This window comes from Bos indicus, chromosome 20, assembly GCF_029378745.1.
Source record: "Bos indicus isolate NIAB-ARS_2022 breed Sahiwal x Tharparkar chromosome 20, NIAB-ARS_B.indTharparkar_mat_pri_1.0, whole genome shotgun sequence".
NCBI lineage: Eukaryota > Metazoa > Chordata > Mammalia > Artiodactyla > Bovidae > Bos > Bos indicus.
In genome coordinates, this window is record NC_091779.1 from 37,057,940 (window position 1) to 37,069,528 (window position 11,589).

The 11,589-nt window shown below is 40.8% G+C and overlaps 1 protein-coding gene across 10 annotated transcripts in view; it reads left to right on the forward strand.

Moving 5' to 3' along the window:
* Nucleotides 1-11,589, forward strand: part of CPLANE1 (ciliogenesis and planar polarity effector complex subunit 1) — a 109,840-nt gene extending 98,251 nt beyond the window's left edge. For 8 of the 10 annotated variants that reach the window (XM_070774745.1, XM_070774747.1, XM_070774748.1 and 5 more), the window contains 3 exons: nt 4,745-4,834; nt 10,176-10,348; nt 10,856-11,589. In XM_070774745.1, the coding sequence (XP_070630846.1) occupies nt 4,745-4,834; nt 10,176-10,348; nt 10,856-11,029 (437 nt within the window). In that variant the 3' untranslated portion in view covers nt 11,030-11,589. The remainder of the gene's footprint in view (nt 1-4,744; nt 4,835-10,175; nt 10,349-10,855) is intronic. The other 2 variants (XR_011562446.1, XM_019983044.2) reach the window with 1 other exon arrangement.

Consider the following 11,589-nt stretch of genomic DNA (forward strand, 5'->3'; position numbering starts at 1 on the left):
CTTTTTTTTTTTTTTTGTAATTTTTTGAAAATCCGTCCTGAACCCTCCTCCCTCCTCCCTCCCCATACCATCCCTCTGGGTCGTCCCAGTGCACCAGTCCCAAGCATCCAGCATCGTGCATTGAACCTGGACTGGCATCTCGTTTCATACATGACATTTCACATGTTTCAATGCCATTCTCCCAAATCTTGCCACCCTCTCCCTCTCCCACAGAGTCCATAAGCCTGTTCTATACATCAGTGTCTCTTTTGCTGTCTCGTATACAGGGTTATCGTTACCATCTTTCTAAATTCCATATATATGCGTTAGTATACTGTATTGGTGTTTGTCCTTCTGGCTTACTTCACTCTGTATAATAGGCTCCAGTTTCATCCACCTCATTAGAACTGATTCAAATGTATTCTTTTTAATGGCTGAGTAATACTCCATTGTGTATATGTACCACAGCTTTCTTATCCATTCATCTGCTGATGGACATCTAGGTTGCTTCCATGTCCTGGCTATTATAAACAGTGCTGCGATGAACATTGGGGTACACGTGTCTCTTTCCCTTCTGGTTTCCTCAGTGTGTATGCCCAGCAGTGGGATTGCTGGATCATAAGGCAGTTCTATTTCCAGTTTTTTAAGGAATCTCCACACTGTTCTCCATAGTGGCTGTACTAGTTTGCATTCCCACCAACAGTGTAAGAGGGTTCCCTTTTCTCCACACCCTCTCCAGCATTTATTATTTGTAGACTTTTGGATCGCAGCCATTCTGACTGGTGTGAAATGGTATCTCATAGTGGTTTTGATTTGCATTTCTCTGATAATGAGTGATGTTGAGCATCTTTTCATGTGTTTGTTAGCCATCTGTATGTCTTCTTTGGAGAAATGTCTATTTAGATCTTTGGCCCATTTTTTGATTGGGTCATTTATTTTTCTGGAGTTGAGCTGGAGGAGTTGCTTGTATATTTTTGAGATTAGTTGTTTGTCAGTTGCTTCATTTGCTATTATTTTCTCCCATTTATTTTTATTTCTCTACAACTCTGTTAGAAAGGTAGTACTGTGTTCCCATTTTAAGCATCAGAAAGCTAAGGCAGAGAAAGTTGAAATAACTCCCCAAGATCAGATATCTAGGAAGTGGTAGAGTCTGTATTCAAACCCAGTCAGGGCCACATCTAAAACGTGACCTTTAGTATGCTGCCTCAGTTGAGAAAATTGGAGTTTCCATAAATCACAATCCTTTAGATAAAATTTTATAATTTTGTTAACTCTTGATTTTGGTTGACAGATTACAATAAGAAAACTGTTCTTTTTAAAACTAGAATTTCAAAATAGTAACCTTTAAAAACTTTTTAAAAAAATTTTATACCTTATAAATTTACAAAAATTAAATATCCAAAATTGGAGAGGATTTTAAACTTGAATCATGGTTTCTTAACGTCATATGGAAAAGTCTTGGATTATGTGGAAATACGTCTTTTTTCTTGGACCTGTCCAGTGTTAGGCTTGTATTGTTACGTTGCACTTGACTGGGCTGAGACTTCGGCCCCCTTTGGACCCATTACGTGCTCCCTCTTGCTGAGCTATGCTTGAGGAGGTGTTCCTGCTGCTGAGGCGCACAGAAGTCCTCAGTAACCCCCAGCCTGTGCAGATAAGTCCAGACCCTCTCCCTAGCCTGCAAGGTGTCTTCCCCATCGGTTTCCTTAGCCTCCTTCCTCCATAACATCCAGATAACCCACGACACTTGCAGGCTTGTTTTCCAAACACATGCTGTGTGCTCCCATTCCAGCACTCAAATTTCCCCTTATTACCGTAATGATACCCTTCCAGTGTCTTGGAAGACATCCCTAATTTCAGTTATTTAGCTGTTCTAACCTGATGTAATGATTTTAACATCTATTTTCATTTTTAAATTGGCTAATACTTAACTTGCACAGTGGTGTGAACAGTAGAGACAAATAGTAGTAGCACTGGGGGGGACCTCCCAAAGGTGGCTCCGTGGGAAAGAACCTGCCTGCCAGTGCAGGAGGTGTGGGTTTGATCCCTGGATCGGGAAGATCCCCTGAAGGAGGAAATGGCAACCCACTCCAGTATTCTTGCTGGGATGATCCCATGGACAGAGGAGCCTGGTGGGCTGTAGTCCGTGTGGTCACAAAGAATTGGATATGACTGAGCAACTGAGCTCAGTAGCACAGTAGCTCTGGTAACAAATCAGGTTTTTTTATTTGTTCTCTGAATCCTCAGTCCAGTGTTTCTGCCCCTTCTGAGGCACTACTGCAACGGGCCTTATGTCGTAGTCATGTATAAAGTTGGTTTTGTCCCATTATAGACTAAATGTTTTGAGGGTAGCAAGACTCTCTTCATCTTGTGGTGGTGGTGGTATTCAGTAGCTAAGTCATGTCCTACTCTTTGCAAACCCATGGACTGCTACACGCCAGGCTTCCCTGTCCTTCACTATCTCCTGGAGTTTGCTCAAACTCATGTCCGTTTTGTCGATGATACCATCTCACCATCTCATCCTCAGGCACCCCCTTCTCCTCCTGCCCTCGGTCTTTCCCAGCATCAGGGTGTCTTCCAGTGAGTCATCTCTTCAAATAAGGTAGCTACCTTATTGGAGCTTTAGCATCAGTCTTTCCAATGAATATTCAAGGTTGATTTTCTTTAGGATTGACGGGTTTGATCTCCTTGGTGTCCAAGGGACTCTCAAGAGTCTTCTCCAGCACCACAGTTCAAAAGCATCAATTCTTTGGTGCTCAGTCTTCTTTATGATCTCTTACATCCATACATGATTACTGGAAAAACCATAGCTTTGACTCTATGGACCTTTATCAGCAAAGTGATGTCTTTGCTTTTTAATATGCTGTCTAGGTTTGTCATAGTTTTCCTTACAAGGAGCAAGCATCCTTTATTTTCACGACTGCAGTCACCGTCTGCAGTGATTTGGGAACCCAAGAAAATAAAATCTGTCACCGTTTCCACTTTTTATCCATCTATCCGCAATGAAGTGATGGGACTGGATGCCATGATCTTCATTTTTTGGATATTGAGTTTAAGCCAACTTTTTCCCTCTGCTCTTTTACCCTCATCAAGAGACTCTCTAGTTTCTTTCCCTTTCTGCCACTGGTATTGTATCATCTGCATATCTGAGGTTACTGATACTTCGGGAAATCTCGATTCCAGCTTCTGCTTCATCCACCCCAGCATTTTGCATGATGTACTCTTCATAGAAGTTAAATAAGCAGGGTGACAATATACAGCCTTGATGTATTCCTTTCCCAATTTGGAACCAGTCCATTGTTCCATGTCCAGTTCTAACTGTTGCTTCTTGACCTGCATGCAGGTTTCTCAGGATGCAGGTAAGGTGGTCTGGTATTCCCATCTCTTGAAGAATTTTCCACAGTTTGATCCATACAGTCAAAAGCTTTAGCATAATTGAATAATTAGATAAATGGGGGAAAAAACTATCTAGTTTTTTGCCTAAAAATAGCTATTTATAAACTAATTATTGTTCAAGTATATTAATGGGTAGATATTATAGTACTTACACAGTAATCATAGAACAGTATATGACTAGCTGTTATCCGAGGGCCTGTCACTTAGCTTCCCTAGATCTCTAAAGGTAAGGTAGTAGAGGCAGCTTGAGGGACTGTGAACACAATGACCTTCCTGACTGCCTCTGCCACACCCAGAACCAGCCGTTCCCCTGGCAGCATTCAGAGGCAATGGAGAAACCCAGTCAGTGTAACAGTCAACTTGACCCCACTGAGGCAAGTTTACTCATTGTACAGATGAGAAGTTTGGATCCATCAAGATTTAACGATTCCCTGAAGTTCTTCTGTAAAAGAAATTTTCCTAAAAATACTTGTGGGTTTGACTATATATGTTGCTATCTGTCTTTTATAAAGCAGTATACAGTGGGTTTTTTGGCTATTTTATTCAGCCCTGTGTACAAACTGTTAAAGGTAAGCGTCTTTTCTTCCCCTTGTTTTATGGTTAATTCTATCAAAAATAATATATAGAGACTATATAAGTATCTGAGAGGCATTATAGGCATAAATAATAGGGTCTAGCCTTTGAAATTATCCAGGTTCATAGCCCAGCTCCCTTGCTTACTTTGTGTCATCAGATATGTTTTTAAAAATCTACCTCATAGAGTTGTTGAGGATTACAAGTAAAGTATTTTCAATAACATATACAGTAAATGGATGCTACCAATCCTGGAATTTAAGAACCCTTAATTGATCCTTCTCTTCGCATTTTGCCTAGGTATTCCACTGGGAATAGGCTTATATGCCTGGATTTTCCAGTTGCCAGAGATGTTGTTGAGGCACATGTGCCAGATGAGAAAGGGCTGTGGTTGTCCTATAGAGATACCAAGCCTCAAAGTAGACTTTCCCTTCCTTCAGCTACACTCTTGTTTTGCTTTCTTGGTTCAAATCAGCCATCTTTTACTGTGCTCAGTTGCTTAAGTCATGTCCACCTCTTTTCAACCCCATGAGCTGTAGCCTACCAGGCTCCTCTATCCATGAGATTCATGAGATTTTTCAGGCAAGAATACTGGAGTGGATTGCCATGCCCTCCTTCAGAGCATCTTCCCTATCTAGGGGTTGAACCCATGTCTTCTGCATTGCAGGTGGACTTTTTACTGCTGAGCCATTGGGCCTCTACTAATCATATTTCTGTCCTCAGTGAATTTACAACTTGAAAGATGAAAAATTACACATACATACGGAAAGTTGAAGGAGTTTTCCTGTCTTTGTAGAAACTGCTACTTTTACCACACAGAGAAAAGCTGGTGCAGCCAAAATGGTGGTTAGAAAGGTTGTACAATCTCCAGTTATCATCCGAAAAGGTATGGGATAAAGGATAGAAAGTTCTGAGGCTTAATACTAAAAATTTTTAAATCATAAATCACTCTTAGAAATGTCAAATACAGATTTTAGTATGAAGAGTGTGGCTGGATGGTGGTAATGGGCTTAATAAGCGTACTGCTCAACATAAAAACAAGTAGTCAGGAAGGTGCTGTGCTCACATAGCCATAGAGCACATAGACCCATAAGTATGGCCAAATTAGCTCTCGTCTGATCAGCTAGAGAGAAGGAAATTATAACTCATTATCTCAATTCCTGACATCTCCTCCAGCCCATCCCTCAACTGCTGTTACTTTTCACAATTTAAAACACAGTTTCACATTCATCCTCCTTTTAACTCTCAGGTTGTTAATGCCAGGTTGGTAGGGCAACTCTTATCCCCATCTTAAGCTGAGCAAACTAATGCAGAGAAGTGGCCTCCTCACATACCCTTAGAACAGTAGAAAGAACAGCTACAGACTGAAAGTAAGGGGATGGAAAAAGATATTCCTTGTAAATGGAAATCAAAAGAAAGGTGGAGTAGAAATACTCATATCAGACAAAATAGAACCCTAACCCTAACATATCAGACAAACTTTAAAGAATATTACAAGAGAGAAGAACACTACATAATAATCCAAGATAAGATATAACAATTGCAAACATAGGAGCACCTCAATATATAAGGCAAATACTAGCAGCCATAACAGGAGAAATTGACAATAACACAATAATAGTAGGGGATTCTAACACCCCACTTTCATCAGTGGATAGATCATCCAGACAGAAAATCAATGAAGACTCACAGTTCTTAAATGACACATAGACCAGATGGACTTAACTAATATTTACAGAGCATCCCATCCAAAAGCAGCAGAATACACATTCTTCTCACGTGCACATGGAATATTCTCCAGGATTGATCACATGCTGGGCTACAAAGCAAGCCTTCGTAAATTTAAGAAAATTGAAATTATATCAAGCATCTTTTCTGACCACAACACTATGAGATTAGAAATCAACTACAAGGAAAAAAAACTGGAAAAAACACCAATATGTGGAAGCTAAACAGTATGCTACTAAACAGCCAATGAGTCACTAAAGAAACCAAGGCATAGAGAAAAACGGCAGTGAAGGCACAGTGATCCAAACCCATGGGACACAGTTCTAAGAGGGAGGTTTCCAGCAATACAGTCCTACCTCAGGAAATAAGAAAAGTTTCAGATAACAGTCGAACCTTACAACTAAAGCAACTACAGACAGAAGAACAAACAAAATCCAAAGTCAGTAGAATGAAAGAAATCATAAAGATCAGAGCAGAAATAAATGAAAGAGATGAAGCAAACAGTTGAAAAAGATCAATGAAACTAAAAGCTGGTTCTTTGAAAAGATAAACAAAAGTGATAAACCAGACTCAAGAAAAAAAGGGAGAGGGCTTAAATCAATAAAATTTGAAATGAAAAAGAAGTTACAGTGGACACTGCAGAAATACAGAGGATCATAAGAGATTACTACAAGCAACTATATGACAATAAAATGGACAACCTAGAAGAAATGGACACATTCTTAGAAAAGTACAATCTCTGAAGACTAAATCAGGAAATAGAAAATATGAACAAACCGATCACAAGTACTGAATTGAAACTGATTTTAAAACTTCCAACAAACTCAAGTCCAGGACCAGATGGCTTCACAGGTGAGTTGTATCAAACAATTGGAGAAGAGTTAACAAAACTGTCTTTCTGAAACTATTCCAAAAGAGTGCCATGGAAAGAATACTCCCAAACTCATTCTGTGAAGCCACCATCACCCTGATACCAAAACCAGACAAAGATGGCACACAAAAAAAGAAAATGACAGGACAATATCACCAATGAACATAGATGCAAAAATACTCAACAAAATACTAGCAATACCTTAAAAGGATCATACACCATGATCAAGTGGGATTTATCCCAGGGATGCAAGGGTTTTTCATGCCTAGAGAATTTCCCTTAGCATTTGTTGTAAAACTGGTTTAATGGTGCTGAATTCTCTTAACTTCTGCTTGTATGGAAAGCTTTTGATTTCTCCCATCAAATCTGATCGAGAATCTTGCTGAGTAGAGTGTTCTTGGTTAAAAGTTCTTCCCTTTCATCACTTGAAATATATCATGCCATTCCCTTCTGGCTTGTAGAGGTTCTGTTGAGAAATCAGCTGATAATCTTGTGGGATTTCCATTGTATGTTGTCTTTATTTCCCTTCTTGCTTTTACATTTTTATCTTTGTTTTTAATTTTTGTCAGTTTGATTACTACATGTCTCAGTGTATTCTTCCTTGAGTTTATCCTGCCTGGGACTTTGTGCCTCCTGTACTTGGTTGACTATTTCCTTTTAGGGATGTTTTCAGCTATTATCTCTTCAAATATTTTCTCAGGTCCTTTCTCTCTTCTCCTTCTGGGACCCATATAATGCAAATATTGGTGTGTTTAATGTTGTCCCAGAGGTCTCTTAGGCTGTCTTCATTTATTTTCATTCTTTTTTCTATATTCTGTTTCGCAGCAGTAATTTCCACCATTCTGTCTTTCATGTCACTTACCTGTTTTTCTGCCTCAGTTATTCTGCTATGGATTCCCTCTCGTCTACTGTTCATTTCTGTTCATTCTTCTACGTCTTTGGTAAACATTTCTTGCATCTTCTCCATTATTTTTCCAATATCCTAGATTATCTTCACTATCATTATTCTACATTCTTTTTATGGAAGGTTGCCTAGCTGCACTTAATTTATTTGTTTTTCTGGAGATTTACCTTGTTCCTTCATCTGGGACATAATCCTATTTCTTTTTATTTTGGTTAGCTTTCCGTGATTGTAGTTTTTGGTTTGGAGGCTATAGTTCTTGTTTCTTCTGTCTGCCCTCTGGTGAATGAGGATAAGAGGCCTATGCCAGCTTCTGGATGGGAAGGACTGGCTGCGGGGAAAATGGGGGTCTTGCTCTGGTGGGCAGGGCTGTGCTCAGTAAAATTTCAATCCAAGTGTCTGCTGATGGGTGGGGCTGTGCTTCCTCCCGGTTAGTTGTTTGGCCTAAGGCATCCCAATCCTGGAGTCTCCTGGCTTTCAGTTCAGTTCAGTCGCTCAGTCGTATCCGACTCTTTGCGACCCCATGAATCACAGCACGCCAGGTCTCCCTGTCCATCACCAACTCCCAGAGTTTACCCAGACTCATGTCCATTGAGTTGGTGATGCCATCCAGCCATCTCATCCTCTGCTGTCCCCTTCTCCTCCTGCCCCCAATCCCTCCCAGCATCAGGGTCTTTTCCAATGAGTCAACTCTTCGCATGAGGTGACCAAAGTATTGGAGTTTCAGCTTCAACATGAGTCCCTCCAATGAACACCCAGGACTGGTCTCCTTTAGGATGGACTGGTTAGATCTCCTTGCAGTCCAAGGGACTCAAGGGTCTTCTCCAGCACCACAGTTCAAAAGCATCAATTCTTTGGCGCTAAGCTTTCTTCACAGTTCAACTCTCACATACATATATGACCGCTGGAAAAACCATAGCCTTGACTAGATGGACCTTTGTTGGCAAAGTAGTCTCTGCTTTTCAATATGCTATCTAGGTTGGTCATAACTTTCCTTCCAAGGAGTAAGCGTCTTTTAATTTCATGGCTGCAGTCACCATCTGCAGTGATTTTGGAGCCCCCCAAAATAAAATCTGACACTGTTTGCATTGTTTCCCCATCTATTTCCCATGACGTGATGGGACAGATACCATGATCTTCGTTTTCTGAATGTTGAGCTTTAAGCCAACTTTTTCACTCTCCTCTTTCACTTTCATCAAGAGGCTTTTTAGTTCTTCTTCACTTTCTGCCATACGGGTGGTGTCATCTGCATATCTGAGGTTATTGATATTTCTCCCAGCAGTCTTGATTGCAGCTTGTGCTTCATCCAGCCCAGCATTTCTCATGATGTACTCTGCATATAAGTTAAATAAGTAGGGTGACAATATACAGCCTTGAGTATCCTTTTCCTATTTGGAGCCAGTCTGTTGTTCCATGTCCATTTCTAACTGTTGCTTCCTGACCTGCATACAGGTTTCTCAAGAGGCAGGTCAGGTGGTCTGGTATGCCCATCTCTTTCAGAATTTTCCACAGTGTATTGTGATCCACACAGTCAAAGGCTTTGTCATAGTCAATAAAGCAGAAATAGATGATTTTCTGATCCAGCGGATGTTGGCAATTTGATCTTTTTGATCTCCTGGCTTTATGGTAGGGCTAATGGTGACCTCCAAGAGGACTTATGCCAAGACACATATCCCAGGACTGCTGCTGCCAATGCCCTGGTCCCCACAATGGGCCACTGCTGACCCATCAGTCCTTCTAATGAACACCCAGGACTGGTCTCCTTTAGGATGGACTGGTTGGATTTCCTTATAGTCCAAGGGACTCTCAAGAGTCTTCACAGCACCACAGGTCAAAAGCATCAATTCTTTGGTGCTCAGCTTTCTTCACAGTCTGACTCTCATATCCATACATGACTACTGGAAAAACCATAGCCATAGCTCAGATTATGCAGATGACACCACCCTTATGGCAGAAAGTGAAGAGGAGAGTGAAAAAGTTGGCTTAAAGCTCAATATTCAGAAAACAAAGATCATGGCATCTGGTCCCATCACTTCGTGGGAAATAGATGGGGAAACAGTGGAAACAGTGTCAGACTTTATTTTGGGGGGCTCCAAAATCACTGCAGATGGTGATTGCAGCCATGAAATTAAAAGATGCTTACTCCTTGGAAGGAAAGTTATGACCAACCTAGATAGCATATTAAAAAGCAGAGACATTACTTTGCCCACAAAGGTCCGTCTAGTCAAGGCTATGGTTTTTCCAGTGGTCATGTATGGATGTGAGAGATACATGTATATGTACAACTGAATCACTTTGGTATACACCTGAAAACTAACACAATATTGTTAATCAAACATTGTTAACTGCTACTCAAATATTGTTAATCAACCTGGAGAAGGAAATGGCAACCCATTCCAGTACTCTTGTCTGGAAAATCCCATGGACAGAGGAGCCTGGTAGTCCATGGGTGCACAAAGAGTCAGATATGACTGAGCGATTTCACTTTTCTTTCCTAATCAACCATACTCCAATGTAAAATAAAAAGTTAAAAAGTTGGCCAGAATTCAGTTTCCTTCTCTCACACCAACAGAACAGGAATTGCTAGAATCCTAAAGCCAAGCAGACCTTGTGATTCCAATATTAGATGAGATTGGCTGCCTTGGATTTGACAGTAAGAGTCACAATAAGGAACAAACTTAGCAATGAATCTGTCCTAAAGTATGCTTTGTTCTTTTCCCTGGAAAGGCCCCAATGCTCCCTGTCAGCACTGTATAAAAAGTCACAGAAGCGCTGGGCTCGCGCCTCAAACCAAGGAGGTGTGTATAGAGTATGAGAGAGAAGAGACTGTGGTGAGCCCGTGGTTGGTACCTTCAGACATCTGTGCGATTCTCCACGAGAGTCACAGTTCCCTGCTACAGGTATGCATTACTCCAAGTTGCAGTTTGCCTGGTGATTATTTGTATTCTTAAGGATTTTGTCTTTGCATATTTACTTATTTGTGTGTGTGTGGGATGTAGACATACTTCAGGGTTGTTAGGTCAGTTTGAAGTTGTGATTCAAAGCATCTACACTTTGGGCTGAATACTCCAGCATTTGTCTTTCGGAATTTTCCTTGACTGCGTATTTTCTTTTTAACAACAAAAACACAACCCAAACAAAACACAACAAAAATGTAAGAACAGAATATTGTACTCTAGGTGCGACAGTCCGCTGTCTACTCCTCAGGCCTGGTGCCAGCATCTCGTTGTGTCAAGTGGTCCCATCGCCAGTCCAGATGTGCTGGGCAGCGACAGCCCTGGTTCTCTTCACATTTCCGTCACTCTTTGGTGGATGAGCAGCTCTAGGGCCTTTGGAAAACTTAGCTCATGTGCCATTTATTTTTTTTTCCTCAGGACCACAATTCACTGTTTTTCTTAATTTGATAGGACTCCTCACCAACTGAAGAAAAGTCAGAGGCTCCTTTGGGGGTAGGTGGCACGGAGAGCTTGTCCGAGAGCACAGGCAGCATCCTGAGCAAGCTTGACTGGGATGCTGTGGAAGACATGGTGGCCGGCGTGGAGGATAAGAGCCTCTCTGTCCGCTGGGCCCTGGACCTGTAAGACCCAAACACCGCTCTGCCTCCACGTGAAGGCCCACAACTCAGCGATGAAGTTCAGCAAGACTTTGTGGGTTTAAGGGAGAGAAGCAATGGAGGAAGCAATGTGAATTTACCACCTGTAGGCACCCTTACTTGGATTAGACATTTTAATAAGGAAAATAAACATTTCTCAATGATTTTACCTTCAAAGGAAAAGGGTTAACTATAGTCGTATGATATGTTTTTGCATTTGACTTATTATCTTTAGGTATAATTTTTTAAATGATGAAATAAACAGTACCTTTCAAGCCAAACTTATATTTAAGCTACTTTCAATAAAAATCTATCTTGCATCTTCCTTTATCTCCTGAGTTTTGAGAAACAACCTTATGTGGGTAAATCTGATAGAAAAAAAAATTCTTTCATTGAGGTGAAGTTCACTGTCTCACCTGAGACACTCTATAATGAACTCCATTTAAAACATATCCTAAAATTGTATAGGGCTTGACCTAGGAGTAAAAAGGAACTAACCACCTTCCACCAATTCTGAACTTCTAAATAAACCACATTTCATGTCGTCCA